Source organism: Medicago truncatula, chromosome 8, assembly GCF_003473485.1.
Source record: "Medicago truncatula cultivar Jemalong A17 chromosome 8, MtrunA17r5.0-ANR, whole genome shotgun sequence".
NCBI lineage: Eukaryota > Viridiplantae > Streptophyta > Magnoliopsida > Fabales > Fabaceae > Medicago > Medicago truncatula.
Window position 1 is genome coordinate 39,840,518 of NC_053049.1, and position 18,055 is coordinate 39,858,572.

At 32.4% G+C, this 18,055-nt stretch overlaps 2 protein-coding genes across 3 annotated transcripts; both read left to right on the forward strand.

The window, feature by feature from the left end:
• Positions 1-2,275: 2,275 nt before the first annotated feature.
• Positions 2,276-9,967, forward strand: LOC11406685 (uncharacterized). Of its 2 annotated transcripts, none has more exons than XM_024772120.2 (11): positions 2,276-2,708; positions 4,816-4,957; positions 5,734-5,801; positions 6,265-6,335; positions 6,459-6,725; positions 7,251-7,414; positions 7,503-7,558; positions 7,665-7,717; positions 9,023-9,191; positions 9,282-9,379; positions 9,457-9,967. In XM_024772120.2, the coding sequence occupies exons 1-11, from the start codon at positions 2,549-2,551 to the stop codon at positions 9,559-9,561; spliced, it is 1,353 nt and encodes a 450-aa protein (XP_024627888.1). In that variant the 5' UTR covers positions 2,276-2,548; the 3' UTR covers positions 9,562-9,967. The 2 variants fall into 2 exon arrangements, with proteins under 2 accessions (XP_024627888.1, XP_003629762.1); XM_003629714.4 differs by having other exon boundaries at positions 2,277-2,708; positions 9,020-9,191.
• A 2,822-nt stretch (positions 9,968-12,789) lies between these two features.
• Positions 12,790-16,368, forward strand: LOC11406150 (14-3-3-like protein C). Its single transcript, XM_003629715.4, has 6 exons — positions 12,790-13,022; positions 13,172-13,566; positions 14,686-14,795; positions 14,879-15,027; positions 15,879-15,931; positions 16,078-16,368. Exons 1-5 carry the CDS (start codon positions 12,950-12,952, stop codon positions 15,929-15,931), a joined length of 780 nt encoding a protein of 259 aa, XP_003629763.2. The 5' UTR covers positions 12,790-12,949; the 3' UTR covers positions 16,078-16,368.
• The last annotated feature ends 1,687 nt before the right edge of the window (positions 16,369-18,055 follow it).

Sequence of the window (18,055 nt, forward strand, 5' to 3'; positions counted from 1 at the left end):
AGTTAATGTTTGTATGTCACACTCTCAACTCATATTTTGTGACGGTATTAGAGGTATTGCCAAGCTTTAAGTTTAAACTTTAGTTCTTTTGTTATGTTTAGATTCTTTATTATAGTGGCTATCTTATTAGAAAATGTATGAGCTAAATTTGCTTTGGCAAATTTTGATTTAGTTTGGATAGAGGATGTGTGCCTGAAGGTACTGTTTTGACCTCTAATTTCATGCTAAATTCTTTATACAAATGTATGAAATATCAGTTTTCCATTAAAAAAAAACTAATGAATACTTCTAATCAAATTTATTAACATAAAAATAAATTAATATACGAACATGATTCACTGATTTCAAACAATTTGTCAAAAAAATGCTTCTCCTTAGAAGGATTATGATGTGAATAACATCAGGGTATTTACTATTTATGATGCAGTGTGGAGTTTTAGTTTACTATCATTTTTTGGGGGTATACTAGTGGGAAAAGCTTATGTTTGTTCTGTATAGCTTTCTCTTTAGCGATACTTGAAGTTGATGTTGACCATCATGTATTGATCATCAAATCATTCTTTTTAACTTGTTTTATTTCACTAGAGGCTTCGGTTGATTTTCAGTGTTATTCTTTGAATGTGATCAAGGCAATGTCATTTGCTCAAAATTCAAATCATGTTTTGGGATGATACTAAAGGATTGCAAAACTTTAATTAGTTAGACTTTATTAATTATTTGTTATGTTTTGAACCGTGGTTAACCAATTTTCTATTTCATCATGACATATTGAAATAAAGCATCTTACTTCAAACGTCTCTCCCAATTAATTTCGAGTAAATAATAAATGTTGTCATGTCATAAATAAATATAGAGAATATTAACCAATGCCTCTTGGATATTAGTTAAGCAGTTAAAAGAGGCAAAATTTTATTAAAAAGTGGTGTAATAATTAATTAATCAAAATAACAGTTTATATTTTCAAATTTTTTTTTCTATTTTTGGATTCCTTAATCAGTGCCCAAGACCCAATAAATATACCTCATCATAAAGTGACACAAAAATAAGATGAGTGATAAAAATTTAAGGGAAAAAGGTAAAACAGGGGAACCAAAAATCAGATTTTTAAAAATGGGGACCAAAACTTCATATATATTTTTTAAATAGGGGATCCATTTAAACCAAAAAATAAACGCTATAATTATATTGCAAGGTCTTAATTCACATTTAAACCAAATTTATATTAGAAAACAAAGATTAATTGAAATATTATTAAAAATTTAAATAATCAAATTATAAAACTAAAGTTATCTAAAATTAAGACAGCAAACACCAAAGAATTCTTGATATGGGATCATTTGTGCATGGGTCTTGGATTTGGGATCTTTTTGAATGGAAACGACCCCTTTTTGAAGACTTGATTGCAAAACTTGAGGAGGAGAGAGTTAGTACTTGTGAAGACAAATGGATTTGGGTTCATGGTCAATGTGGTGTTTTCTCGCTGAAATCTCTTTATGTGGCTCTTGCAAAAGAATTCTTTAGGTTCCTATTTTGTCCGCAACTATCTGTTGAGACGAAATCAATTATGTTTAAAATTTCCATCCGAAAATGGAAATTTTCTAGTAATGAATATTCGATAGCAGAAACCACATGCGAGAAGATATAAATGCAATTTGAATGCATCGTTTTCTAGTGCTCTGAACCATGTCGGTATTGATATTTGTATTCAAGTTGATCAAAGAGCGTCTCTTTTAGGCAAAACGTAGAGGTTCATAATATTAATAGAAGTTGATACAGAAGATCTGGATTTACTAATGACATATATGGATAGAGGTGGACTTGAAAACAGTGGTGGACAATATACATGGAAACATCAACAACATATCAAATTTTGAAGCATCATCAACGATTGTCCATAAATTAGCAAGGACAGCTCTATTTATAGCTAATTTCTATATTCATTATAACATTCCAACGAATATCCAAACTCTTATTTGGAATGAAATTTATTAAGCTTGTTTTTATATATATATATATATATATAAAATATTCTCAACATTAAAATAACATTAATCATATTAGAAAAAGAAAAAGAAAATTACATTAATCATATATAATTAAAAAAGCACCCGCGAGTTTTTATATGGATATTACGCCGTGAAAACATAGTATCAATAACATATCATAATCATAATATAATAAAAAAAATAGGCAATGAAAGAAAAAATATTTAGTGGTTTGGCGCGTGCTTACGTCAGTCTTTGATGGTCGTATGTATATACTTCAAATCATGGATCATATCGCAATTGTTTTCTTGGGATAAATGAATGAACTTTATGGGAAGACAATACAAATAATTTTTGTTTTATTATCATCTTTGGATTGGATTGGTACTTCTGAGTTCCATTCCATGATTGTATCGTGATTTGGTCATTAAGCATAAGCAACAGACACTTTGCTTTGAAAAGAGAGAGAGAGAGAATTCAGGATATATTTACAACCATCTCTATCTCTATCTCTATCTCTATCTATCTATCTATAGCTATATAAACACATATACATACACTTCATGGCAACGTCTCCGTTCTTTCACGCGCGTTGTTCTTATTCATCTCCAATTTCCAATTTCATCAACAACAACAACAAAACCGCTTCTCAACAAAACCCGATTCTACCCTCATCTTCTTCCCCTTCTTCTTCATCCAATTCCGGTCTCACTTTTCCTTCTGGTATTTTCTTCCTTTCTATTTCTATTCATACCTTTTCTTATTTTCAATGTATTCTGTTTACGGATTTTGTTGCAGTTTATTTTCCGATTAATTCAAATTTCAATGGTGATTTTTTTTTCTTCCTTTTTCATTTTATTATTCTTAGTGGTAGCTTTTCTGTTTTAGGCATGTTAATGGATTACAACAATGTCAATCCAAAGGGCTTTCATTTTGCAAATTCTAATATTCTATGAATTCATGGGGTTTTTGATGATTTTAATGCAATACCTATTGATTATTAGACTCTTACGGATTGAAACAAGTAATTGACAAATTCAGTAATTTAAGCAATCAAAGGATGCAATGCACATACTCATACAAAATTTGATAAACTATACTTTTGAGCAAGTCTCACTTTTGAGCTTATAACTTATGACTTATGGCTTATAAGCTCATTTAATTAAAAAAGACATGTCTGGTAACCATCACTTTCTTATGAGCTTATAGCTTATTTTTACAAGCTTGTAACGTTTTTTTATAAGCTAATTCAAGTAGGTTATATAGCTTATCATTATTTATTTCAATTTTACCCTTGTATTCATAATTGAAAAAAATTAAATATATTATTTTTATGTCATTTCATATTTATAAACTAGTTCAACCGCTAATTTTACCAAACACTGCAAATTCAATCAACTAGATTATCAACTATTAGCTATAAATTAGCTTATCAGCTACCCACTATAACCTCATCCGCTAAAAACTAGTTTATAAGTTATTCGCTATTCTTTACTAAACAAAGCCTAAAACTAAAACGAAGTAAGTATATGAAAATCTTTGCTAAATAGCCTCTTAGTGCTAAGCTTATTGATCAAATTTATTAACCCTGCTATAATAAAGCTCAGCAATCAACCCTATCAAACCTTTAAACCCCACTGCTATGAAGCTTAGCAATTGAAACTATTGATAATGTCGGCCTTTTGTGTGTATGTGTATTTTCAACTTTTCAGGAGTGTAAACTAACTCCAATTCTTTCTTTGTTCTTTGTTTTCTATCGATATCTTACATACTTTAATGGAGTAGAGAAATACAGTTTCCATTTGTACTATGTAGAATTGAGATGCTTTAGATTTTTCAATTTTTGAATAGTCAAATCAACCACATGATGGTGCTTTAGACTTGATAAATGCAACAGAAGGAAGTTTATCAAAATCAAGTGTAACTCTCTGATTTTTAGAGTTTGTTGATATATCTCTTGATTTTTGGGTCTTGATGTGTCATTTTTATCATGCAATTGGAAATCCCATATCTCTAGGTATGATTGGATTTCTGTTAGGAACGTACATATCGCTACAAACAAATGTATGTCATTTACCCCAAAAAAGAACCATAGATACTTTTGGTGCAGGCATATGTTTTTTCAGTTTTGAAACAGTAAACCTAACAGTTTTGGTGGTCAAGCACTAGTCAATATGAAATCACTTATTTCCCTGTAGAAATGATTGTAAAGTTAAGCGCCATATATGAAGGGCAACCCAGTGCTGTAGAGATCCCATCATAGTGGGTCCAAGAAATGGTGAAACCCTTTGCATATCTATAAAGAAAAGACAAAATCTACTGTAGGTGCAGTCTTACCTTGCATTTGCAGGAGTTTGATTCGACAACTCATACCCATGATCCCAATCGCACAGAAACTATTACGCCAGTGTAAAATTTCTATCTATCAGTAGATATATGCCTTGGTGGTGATCCATAGTCGTTGGGCCTATAGTAGGATTGAAGTCACGAGTCGCTACAGGTTCTAGTATCCAATCACAAGTGTGGGATTTTGTGCATATAGTGCTCCACTGACCCTGGAGTAGTGGTGTGCATATAGTGCTCCAGTGATCCTAGAGTAGTGGCAACATTGTGCATTGAGAAACGCTTTTTTACAGTTATGGCCTCCCTGGCTTGCTTCCTCCATCCTCTTTCTTTGACGATCATTTTTCTGTACTAGTACTAGCGCAAGCCTAGTAACAACTAGTTTAATAGTCCAAATATGATTACGAATGAACGACCATACTGGCTTAATAATCCAAGTATGAATAACATTTGGCTTTCATTAAGGCTGGCAGTTGAACTTTGGCAGGTACAAACAGTGGACAGAGACACCAGGGCCTTAGAGCTCAAGCTATGAGTTCTACCACTAATGGAAACTCTATTTCTAGCATGGGAAATTCTAGGAATGACCCAGACCATCTCCTTGTTCTTGTTCATGGCATCTTGGCTAGGTATTTTTATAGTTATATTAAGAAAATAATAAGTTGCTCAAATTGTTGTGCTGTATTGTGGGTGAAAACTGAAAGATGAGATTAGTATGCATAAAAACTTTTACTGGTGGTGGTAGTTACTGTCTTCATTATATTAAAGTTTAACTGAAAAGAGTAATGGCTGCGATACTGTTTATGAATAGTTGGTACCCTTTCCAGTTTATTTGTGAATCGTAAATCTGATTCATTTTATAAAAGTAATATAGGCTCGCAATTTAGCAGATGAAAGCGCGAAAAGTCAAACTTTAGGGCAATGGATATGCGCCATACGTACATCCATTTATTTCTGTTGGTCATTTGGTCGTTGTTCTGTAGTTTAGGGATAGGAGTCTGTATGGGCCTGACCCAGTAGAAGGTGATGTGTTGGTGGGAAATAAGGAGAAGCCCAAAGTTTGGAGGGTTGATAGATGGAAAAAGAAGTAAGTAAGTGGGGGCAAAGGGGGGTGGTGAGCTGGCAGTTAGTTAGAATATCCCTCAATAAGAGAGTGTGTGTGAGGGGTGTAGAGGGATCATGAATGAGTTTGTTAGAACCTTTACAGTTAGGCAGTGAGAGAAACCTTTTCTTCTTACTGAGGAGCTTATGCTCTGGGCTGCAGTTGCAGATTGTTCACCACTATCTCATAATTCAATAATATTCATTCACCTATTTCTTTTCTGTTTGTTACTGTATTTTCAGTTGTTACTTTTTCTCTTTCGCTTAGTTTTACAAAGCTGTACTGATGTTTTTACTGATACAGCACAGCGGACTGGACTTATGCAGAAGCAGAGTTGAAAAAGCGCCTTGGAAAGAACTTTCTAATTTATGGTTAGTACATTTCTCACTTGTGGTTCTCTATGTTATGTTGGATAAGACTACTCTACAGTGATTTTATTTTTATTTTATTTTTAAAGCATGGATATAAGGTAACACGGAAATTTGAGACATAACAAATTTGTACATCTGTAACATTTAATGGAGGAGTTAGACATGAATTCCATTTTTTTGTCTTTAATTTCAGTCAGTAATTCAACTTTTTCTGGTAGTTATGATTTGGCCTGCGAAATCAAATTCTTGCTCTTGTGCTGATTCTTCTTCCTTTGTCTTTAACTTTTTTTTCCTGAGTTAATGCATTGGAAAGTCTATTTGTGTTGTTTGGAAAGTAGAGATCCTAAGCTGTTTAAAATAACAATAGTTGTCTTAATGTTGTGGAATTTTTCTTTGGAATTACTTCAGTGCCTCTTCAATGAACGTAAAATTAATTGTCTGGCTGAAACTTTGATCTCTGCAGTAAGTTCATCAAATGCTTATACTAAGACGTTTACTGGGATTGATGGAGCAGGAAAGCGATTAGCTGATGAAGTAAAGTCATGACATATGCAGATTTGTGTGTTCAATGTTTGGACACCCAATTTCAGTTCTGATTCTTTTAAGTTTCTTCTGAATTGTTTCATGCTGTATGATTATTTCCTTTTATCAAAACAGGTATTGCAAGTTGTCAAAAAGACAGAGAGTCTGAAAAGAATCTCCTTTCTGGCCCACTCTTTAGGAGGCTTATTTGCTAGATATGCAATTGCTGTCCTTTATTCACATGATACCTATAATAAGGACCAACTTGGTGATCTTGCACACAGCATGGCAGGCAATTCTCAAAGTACAAGCTTTACGAAAGGAGGGATGATTGCTGGGTTGGAGCCAATCAATTTTATTACTTTAGCATCTCCACATCTTGGTGTAAGGGGAAAAAGGCAGGTCTGTTCTGGACCATATAAATATGTGCCTATGGTTTTTTTGCCATATATAAATTGTAGTTGTAAATGAGTGTTGTTTATGTTGGCTATGTGTCTTACATTTGGTAATATTCAAACTGTCTTGGATCTCTGTGTTGATGATTCACGGTTTGGAGCTTACATAATACTGCCAATATGGACCAATTGCGGATCTATTATAGGCTGCATTACCTTGCATTTGCAAAGCATATGCTGGAGACTGATCTAATGAACTTCTTGTCACATGGCAGCAACTTCAACCGTTGTGCTTAGGCTTCCCTTCACTAGCAGCTCCAATAATTATAGAAATTTCAATCAGGATGTACATTATCCACAAACAGACCCTAACAAAATTTAAATTATACTGGATAAGTCTGATGCCAGAGTCTTGAAAATGATGTTGATGACACCGAGTCAAACCTTTGTTGAAACTCTTCATATTTCTCAATTTATACCAAAAATTTACTGGAAATAAGAGTTTTGACTGTTTAATGTGCATATTTTCCAGCTTCCATTTCTGTTGGGCGTCCCAATACTAGAAAAGCTTGCTGCACCTATGGCTCCTTTATTTGTTGGTCGGACTGGTAGTCAGTTGTTCCTTACCGATGGTAAACCCAACAGACCGCCTCTTCTGTTGAGAATGGCCTCTGATTGTGAAGATCGAAAGTTTCTGTAAGCAAAGGAATCTATTTGTGCGTACTTTGTATTCCACTTTTTCAATTAAGTAATCCTTTACTTACAAGATCTAGTGTTACTGTAGATCTGCACTTGGAGCATTTAAATGCCGCATTGTTTATGCTAATGTTTCGTACGATCGTATCCTCTCAGTATGTTTTCTTTGTTCTACAACCTGCTAGGTATATCAATGATAACTTTTGGCACTCTCTTCCTCAATTTTGGTAATTTCTTTAACTTAATATAGATATGGTTGGGTGGCGCACATCCTCGATAAGGAGGGAAATGGAGCTCAGTAAGGTGAATATGATGATTTCTCCCTTTGGGCTGTCTTGTCACTTGTTATTAATCTCCAGTATTTAACATACGTAAGATGCTTAGAGTTATACGCTTGACTTCATGACATTGTTAAAGTTATGTTCATAAAAAAAATGATACTGTTAGTGTCTTGCACTTGTAGTCTAATTACTTGTCTTAAATTTATCATTAACATTCTAAGTTGTTAACAAGTGCAATGAAAAGCAGAAAAACATGTACATAAATATTCTATCCTAAACTAGTTACATATTTACAACACTCCTCAAACTAGTCTTGGATCTGCTTTGTGGTGGTAAGTCCACTGGTGTCTGTCAATTGAAGTCCACAAGAGATGTAGATTATAGTATAAGACCACTATATAATTTCTCTATGATGAAGTGCTGGTCTATCTCTATGTGCTTGGTTCTATAATGTTGTACTGGGTTGTGTGCAATTCTACTGACAAAATTATTATTTCAGAATAGCGTCATCGGATCCTTGTAATTTATAATTAGGTCATCAAGTTTGATTTTCAATTCTTCATCCATAACACGTCATAGACCCTGTGAGCATAGCTCAAAATTATGCCTTTGCACTCACCTTGCAACTACATTTTGCTTTTACTCCACCATATTTCCTCCCAAAAACATTTAGTACCCTGAGGTAGACCCTCTGTCAACAATCCACCCTGCACAAACCGTATTAGCGTACACCTCCATGGATAACTTTCATTCTCTTTTGAAGACAATCATCTGTGTACCCGAGCTAGGTAGTCCTTCTATCAAGAAGGGTTAATAATGGACACTATGTTAACCCAGTTCATTGGTCGCCTAATCTCCAGTGACCCTCCGTAATTACATATTGAAATTCAAAGCGAAAAGCCCTATCACTGCAGGGTCACTGTCTGTTGGCATAAAATGAAAGCATGTGTCCAAGAATGCATGTGGTAGCGTTTGTAAGTTGTATCTGTATTAATACTTGCATAATTGCATTACTAGTGTTCTCGGATGTCGCCAGAAATCCTTTAAAATTAGTTAAATAAACAAATGATGGATCAAATAAATTAATACTGGAACAAAAATATTGTCAGTGGTGCTATTTATGGCATCTTGTTGGTCAGTGCCGGGTTATGTGTTGTAAACTTGGATGAAGATTTGTTAAATGTTGGGAAAGAGACAATGATGGCATCCGTGTTCAGGGAAGATTCCATATGAAAATTTGGAGGCGAAATTGTTAATATAAAAATGGAAATGCGAGAATGCTTATATGTTACTAGGGTACTAACATTTTTTATTGTATTAGCAGCAGCCTCCTCGCCAATCTTTAGATGGATACCAGCACGTGGTTGATGTTGAATATTGCCCTGCAGTCCCTTCAGATGGCCCTCAGTTTCCTCCAGAAGCAGTGAAAGCAAAGGAAGCAGCTCAAAATGCGCCTGATACCCAGAAAACTGTGGAATATCATGAAATCGTCGAAGGTGACATATTTGCTTAGAGTAGCTTAAGAATTACGAATTATCTGTATTGTACTGTTGTTCCACTAAAGCCACTATGTATCATCTTAACAGAGGAGATGATTCAGGGATTACAACAGTTGGGATGGAGAAAAGTTGATGTCAGCTTTCACTCATCATTTTGGCCTTTCTTTGCTCATAACAACATTCATGTCAGTATCCTTCTTGATCTCTCAGATGATGACAGTATCATTGATGAGTTTTTGACACAAGAACTTCTCAATTTCAGGTGAAAAATGAATGGTTTCACAATGCTGGTGTAGGAGTAATTGCTCATGTGGCCGACAGCTTAAGACAACAAGAAACATCGTCAATATTGGTTGCTAGCTTGTAACTAGTGTATATAATTTCACTATGCCTGGGACGTGACTAAACTGCACAGTACATGATGAAAAATTCAGGTGTCACCAATATATTTACAACATTTCGTCATGAAAGCATACGATACGAGTTTACAGCAGAAAAACATATAATGAAAGCATATTGCAGTTTTACTTAATTGTAATTATTATGCAACTTTGTAGAATGATTCATTATCACACCAAGAACATTTTTTTTGTTTGTTTTGTGGATCAAGATGACTGGCATGGAACGATTTCTTTTTGCATTTGGAAGAAGTAGGATACACATTTGAGTTTCTTCATTCTTGAACCTGACTGTATGAATTGTTCTGATTGTTCTGATCTTGACATGTCAAGTGACTTTTAAATGATAATGATAATTTTCATGGTTAAGTGCCACATCATTGTCTTTGAGATCAACGTCATATGTATCCACAACGTCAGATCCACGTATATTGGACGTGTTAACCTTTATTCCCGTATCAACATTTCTAGCCAATCGTGTGGAGGATTATTATAAGTAATTTTATAAGCGATTACTTCCTGAAATTGTAAGTTTCGTCAATTATCTCCCTAAAATTAACAGAACTTCAGTTATCCCAAAAATTGTACAACATTGATCAATTTATCCCTTCCGTCAAAATTTTCTCTGTTAGTGAACAACTGAACATAACGTTTTGCAAATATCCCATGAAATTTTGCACTTATGTGCAAAATGCCCCGAAACTTGAAAATTTATATTTTTTTTGTGTAATGAGAACTATTGATGTTCTTTTTTATTTATTTATTTGGGGAAAATAGGATAGAAATGTAACATATTGATTTCCTTGACGATTGATTTATTAAATTTAATCTGGAGAAGTGAATGAATGATACCATCTTAAAAATAGGAACTAATTTGAGGTTTGGTCTTTTCTTTTTCACATTGCAAGTCATATTCAAGGAAAATGCATAGACCTTAAATCTTAGAGTATGTGAACTATTTGGGAAATGAAAAACCTTTATATTATTATATGAAGTATGAGTTATGCTCCAAAGTTCTTGACTTGTTTTAGTATTAAAATGAAAAAAAGGCTTTTTGTCATGTTTTGTCCAGGAAAATTAGTTCCCAATACTATTCTTGTTCTTGTCTTGTGAAGGTGGTGCACACTCCTTAATTGTGACTTTGTTTCTCCTTATTGCTACTCATGTTAAGCCTAAGCCCGGTAAACTCAAAGTGATGAGTGTGAATTCTCTCAGGATAGTTGTAAAAATAACCGTTATTGTCACTTTAAAAAAATACACATTTTTCCCTTACACAATTTTTTAAATATATATGGAAAAGCAAACATGTACAAGCCTATTTTGATGAATATATGCATATAGTTTTTTCAAACTTCAAAATTAATATTTAACTGTTAATTGTTTGCCTTTAAGAAAAAAAATATAAAATTTTAAGTCGGGGACATTTTGCACATAAGTGCAAAACTTAAGGGCGGTATTTGCAAAATGTCATGTTCACTAACAGAAAAATTTGATGGAGGGGGTAAATTGATTAACGTTGTGAAATTTCAGGGGAGGTAATTGAAGTTTTGTTAATTTCGAGAGATAATTAACGAAATTTACAATTTTATAGGGTAATTGCCTTTTACTTCATGAAAAACATAGAAACAGGTCAAAATAAATTATATATCTACAATTAATTTTGACACCTCCAAAAATGAAACCTAACATATACTTATATAAATGCAATTTAAATTTATTTTATAATTTATTACCGAAATACTTACGCATAAATATTTATATAATAAACGCTTACTATTATAATATCTGGCTCTACAATGAAAAAAAATTGATTATGTTTAAAGTTAAGTTAAAGGTAATACGATATGTTCAAATACATTGTAAAAGTGATTGAATAATAAATTTGACTGTAAAATTAACTCTAAAATCAAAAATTATAATTTCTAACTTCAAATAAAATTAATTCTAGAAACAAACTACTCTAGGTAAATCAAATATTTTGAAACCAATTCTATATTTTTTAAAATCATCATTTTTTTTAGGTTAAGTATTCCAATGATCATATTTTATTTTTTAAAGTAAATAAATAAAATATATGAAGTTCAAACATAACCTCTACATATAATAATGAATTGTTCATGTCAAAATGACATCAAACATATATTAAAGAGTTAATAGTGTTTTACCCTCTGTAATATAGGTCATTTTCGGTTTTTTCCTTGTAAAATTTTCTTTTTGGATTCTGTCCTTGTAAAATTTCCGATTTCTGATTTTTTTTTCTAATTTTATAATTTTCAAAAGAAAATTCTTATCGTTTTTTCTTGATAGTTGTGTTCTTCTGAATGCCAAAATTTCGAAGAAAAAAAAAACCTAGAAATTGATGAAAAGTGAATGCCAGAATGCAAGGAAAAAAAATCAAAAAAGCAATAAGATTTTTTATCGAAATTTAAATAACGAGAGAAAAAAATCAGAAAATATAATTCAAATTTTTTTCGAAATTAAAAGATTTTTAAAAAGTCTGAAAAATATTTTTCGTAATAAAAAAAGCAAAAATTTGAAATTTAAAAAAAAAATTTAGAAAAATGGTTTTTCAACAAAAAAATATTCTGGAAAATATTTTAATTTTTAAAAATTTGGATACAATTTTTTATAAAAATTCAGATTTTTTCTCGAAAATTTTATTATACAAAAAATAAAATTCTTGGAAAATAGTTTTTCCTAAATTTTCATTAAAAATTGATTTTCAATTTTTAAAATGATTTTAATTTAAAAAGGGAATTAATGATGTGTAAAAGAATTACACACATGTGAGGTTAAAAAAAATAAAAACTGAATTAAATACACAGTGGCATGCCACGTCAGCAAATGAAGTGTGTTAGATGGGGCCAGGAGCGTTTTTGAAAGAATTTTCATATTTCAAAAATAGAATCTAAATTTTTTTTTTACAGAATAAACCGAAACTCTTTTAAATTACAGGGATAAAAACATATTAACCATTAAAATAAATAAAATAGAATGACTTTCTTGTAAGAAAAAAGTAACTTCGAAATTTCAAAGCTTACCAAACGCAAAAGAAAAAAATAACTTTGAAATTCCAATGCTTACGAAACACCATCAAAATGCCTCGACTCTATTCTCACTAACAACACTGCCGTGAACATCACTTCCCAACTCTTTACTACCAAACCGCCAAAATGTGACTTCCACTCTCCGTATAGCGCGTGGGATTGAGTCCTCCCCCACGACGAACACGTTCCGTCGTGCGTAGCTTGTCTTGTCTCATTGTCCCTCCCATTCAAAGTTCAAACCTTAGGAATTTTCGAAATTCAAGAGAGAGAAAGGTAGTAAGAGAAGAGAGAGAAAGTTAGCAGAATTTCCATGGCTTCAACCAAGGAACGTGAAAACTTCGTCTACATCGCCAAGCTCGCTGAACAAGCTGAACGCTATGAAGGTAACCCATTTTCTAAACTTCCATTTCTTCACATAAAGTTCACTTTTTTTTCATTGTTTTTTGGAATTGAGAAAGAAATTGAAACTGGGTTTTCGATTTTTCTCAATTATATTGATAAAGTTGTAAACTTTTACTGTTTTGGTTGATAGAAATGGTGGAAGCAATGAAGAATGTGGCGAAGCTAGATGTTGAGTTGACAGTGGAAGAGAGAAACCTTCTATCAGTTGGCTACAAGAACGTAGTGGGTGCTCATAGGGCTTCATGGAGGATTCTATCCTCAATTGAGCATAAGGAAGAATCTAAAGGGTATGATGTGAATGTGAAGAGGATAAAGGAGTATAGACACAAGGTGGAATCTGAATTATCCAATATATGCAGCGATATCATGTCTATTATTGATGATCATCTTATTCCGTCGTCCTCTGCTGGTGAATCTAGTGTCTTTTTCTATAAAATGAAAGGGGATTATTATCGGTATTTGGCGGAATTTAAGAACGGTGATGAACGAAAAGAGGCTGCTGATCATTCCATGGAAGCATATCAGGTCTGCTTGTATTCAGAACTTTTGATATCTTTGCGGTTTAAAATGGACTTAATGTTTTCTGCCTATGATGGTAATCATGTGTGTTGTGGATATGTAGTTGCTTGGCATGTCTATCTTAACTGAGGATGGATAATTGTTTTTTGTTTCCCTTGGCTTCTTTAATTCACAAGTCTTGTATGCTTGGTTTCACTTTTGGAGGAGATAAAATTGATTTTAGAGGTGTACAACTGATTCATAATAATATTTGGAGCTTTTGTCTCTACAATTGATTTTTAGCCTTGAATTCATTGTTCAATCCACTTTTACATGAACGTATCATATCATAAATTACTTTTTGTATACTTAAGCCTCACAATTAGCTTTGGTAGCATGTGGTTTTTGTTTTGGGTGTGTTGGGATAGTTGTGTTGGGTGTTTGTGTTTTTAGGTGTTATGCCTATTTTAGGCACCTCTTGTACTTTTATCTTTCATCGTTCTGTCCGCGAGTTGTTGTGCTTCTTGTACAAACTTGGCTGATTCAAAACAAAAACAAAAATTAACTCACTTTTATTATGAATCAGTTTTATAGAATCAATTCATTTAAAATTAATTTTTGTCACCTCAGAACCAAACGGTTTAGGAAGAGCCAAAAGTGATTCCAAACACATAAAATTGATTTTAACATGTTTATGTGATATTGTTTAGAATTGAATTTGTCTCTAGAATTGATTCTAACTTGAAGCTATTATTTGTGAGCCGGTACTTGTCATAGGTGATATGAGCTTTGAGAACTTGTTAGATAGGAGACAAGGTGGAATGATGATTGGTAGTTTGTTTTATGGCAAATAAATGATAATGTTAGAGTAAAGTAAACACTCACTTTAATGTGTTTCATGTGGAGAAGAAAAGAAGGAGTGGGAAAGCAAGAGGGGGTAGTGCTTATTCTTCAAATATGACATTCATTATACCTTTATATTTATCCTATAACTACCTATGATCTCTGATAAGATTTTCAGTTACCCATTGTAACACTCATTTGAATCAAGGCATCAACCAATGTGAAGTTGGCTGTTGAGTTTTGAGTAGTCAGAAGTAGTTTTCCGCCAAGTCCTGTTAATCTGATAATTCATAAATATTGCAGACTGCTTCCACTGCAGCAGAAGGGGAGTTACCTCCCACGCATCCCATTCGATTGGGCTTGGCTTTGAACTTCTCTGTCTTTTATTATGAAATTTTGAACTCTCCTGAAAGGTATGCATATTATTGTTATTATGAAATTTGAACTATCCTGAAACTTCGGTGATATTTTTAGCATGACACTCCTCATATTTCAGGGCATGTCACCTTGCTAAGCAGGCATTTGATGAAGCAATCTCTGAGTTGGATACTCTTAATGAGGAGTCTTACAAAGACAGCACATTGATTATGCAGCTTCTAAGGGACAACCTCACATTGTGGACTTCTGACATCCCTGAAGATGGAGGTAATTATTAATTGAAATTAGTATTCTTTTCTAGTATGTTAGCTGGACTCGATCTGAAATGTGAATGAAGTAAATCCAAATCATTTATCTTTATTTGATAGAATTAAGGATGAAAATAGGTCAAACCAACCGACGGGGGCCAATGGCCCTACCCCAAGCTAGAACATGCTGTTTTTTAAATAGACAATGCTAAGACTTTTTTAGATGCCTATTTAGCTAAAAGAAGTTTATGTTGATGACATGTTAGTTCAGGTGGCCCCTCCATGACTGTGTTATGGGTAACACAATATGTACATTGTCTTACTGACCTGATAAAGATTCTTTCTTTATCATGTCTCATAGCAGTGTCCAAAAGTAGAGATGGTAACAACTTTAGGGAACTAGATCTTGATTTGTCCCGATGTTTGATCAAAACTCCAGAATATTTATTCCTTCTAGCTTTATTTTGATTTGAGTTGTTGTAGGAAGCTGATAATCATGCAATTTGTTTATGTAACTGGTAGTGGCGTGTCATTCATTGTATCCTTAACGTGTTCAAAATCAAATGCCTCAGTTTCTGATGTACTTTCTTATTCTAAGCTCGAAGCATCTTAGGAAACATTTTTTAAATATTATGGAAGAGGTTTAGCTCTGCTGTATAGAAAGATTAAAATCTCTGAACAACAGAACAAGCGAGGGGCATTCTATATTTTACTCATTTTAGCCAACAATTAAGCGATCTTTTTTGCAGTGTTAACATTTTCATCATGGTTTCCAGTAAACTTTATTCCTATTTTGCTGTTATTTTAAAACTTGGCTATTTTCTTTATAATTTTCAAGTGAATAATATTACTTACCTCGTTTTTTAACAGATGAGGAACATAAGGTGGAATCTTCAGGAGCTGTTGGAGGTGAAAATGCATAGGTAGGCATAATTGACCGAACTCTGTGACCAAATCTAGTTTTGTATTTTCATATCTGTATTCTTTTGGTGTTCTAACACTATGTGTACCGACTTAACAGTTGGTATTTGGGTTTTAGTTTTAACTTAACAAAAGTTATGTTTTGCAGTGAAGAGAAGCAGATATAAGCTAGGAATTTGCGGTGTGCATACAAGAAGGCTACTCTGTTGACACCTTTGAGTGTTTATCATTATGATGTTGTGATAAGAGCATGAAGTTCGTTGCATGAAGTCGAGGTTGCATGGTGTTTGACTGTAATTTAACGTTTGCTTCGTTTTGACGGTACATATCTGCAAAAGGGATGCTGACTTAAATTATACTGGGATACCATTAAAAATGTGTCCTTATAAATATAATGTTGATTTCAAAATATATTTATTATTATTATTTTAAATTTTAATATACCCCTTATTAATACTAAAGGCCGAAGAATGAACATCATCAGATTCATTTTAGTGTGAAAAGGGATGTATCACTGGAATGGAAGTGCATCTGATTCATCTTGTGTGATATAAGAGTGAGATATGGAGTTGTTAATAGAGGGTAGTAATTGGTGAGCATGGGTGGGTGGTAAAAATGTGGATGAAGAGACAGACGCAAAAATGCATTACAAGTTCAATTCTTTTCTTATACGAATTCGTTCTTTTTCTATACATTTCTTTTTCGCTTTACACTCGCTTACCAATTTTTCTATTTTTGCGCTAGATTTTGTGCCAGTAGTTTTTGTTATTTTTCATTTATTTTAATATATCTTAAGTTTATAAAAAAAAAATGTCTTAATTTTAATTTATCCAATCTTTCTAATTCAAAATCAAAAACTACTATAATGCTAGTTTATTTTTGGGTTAAATATGTTTTTGGTCCTATAAATATGTCAACTTTTTGTTTTAGTCGTTCTAAAAAATTTCTTCAACTTTTAGTCCTCAAAAAATTTTCATCTTCACTTTTGGTCCCTTCTTTAAAGTAAACTCTTATGGAAAATTCATATTTTTGAATAAAATTTTGCAGGAAAATTCATAATATAATAACAATATCTCCCAAAAAAAAGTTAGAATCTTATAACCAAACATGAATTTAATATGTATTTTTATGTTTTAAGGATAAAAATTAATATTCAATTTGTGTTTTGTTAAATTCTATTTTTTTTTTTGAAATATTTTTAGAATATTTTACACATTTCTACACAATTTCATTAAAAAAGTACAAAAAATAAATTAAAAATAGGGACCAAAAGTAGTGATTGAAAATTTTATAGGGACTAAAAGTTGAAGGAAAATTTTAAAGGCACTAAAACGAAAAGTTGGTATATTTATAGGGATCAAAAACATATTTAACCCTTTATTTTTTCATTTTGATAATATTTAATGTTAGTTTTTTTTTTTTTTTACAAAAATAGATGATATTCATTCATTCAAAATGATAAAGTACATCGATATAATACAAACTCAAAGTAGCTAAAAACCAAAAGGATGCATATGCGAACAAATTCACAACATCTATGTTATTAGCATAATACAAAGAGTACATGAGCCTTCAAATATTCAAGTCACCGAAATATTCATGTTTTCGAACCTATGTTGACGATACATAAGTCGTTGATTGAATATGCACTTGATCAAAACTATTTTTTCAACCTAAATAAAATAAACACCGAACTAAGATGTAAAATAAAAAATACACCGCACAAAGACGGAAAATCAAAATAAACAAAGTCGTGCTAGACGACAAAAACACAAAAACAAACGAAAAAAAAAAACTAATGATGATAAGATATTAAATTAATGATAGATTGAAGTTGTGAATTGCTTTAAATTGTTATGGTTATAATCAAGAGCGTGTTGATGAGATAACACAAGTCTCTTTTAGTTTAACTAAGGTCCTAGATTCGAATTCAGTATTGAGCATGCATGAGCGTTAAACTCCTTAGGGTCTGTTTGGTTGAATGTTTTTTGAGGGGTGGGGAGGGGATATTTTTAACTCGACGTGTTTGGTTCAATTTATAAGAATAAGGGGAGGAGAATAGAGCAAAACCCCTCCTTAACTCATTTATCGTATCTCTGTAAATTATATTTATCATTTTTATATAT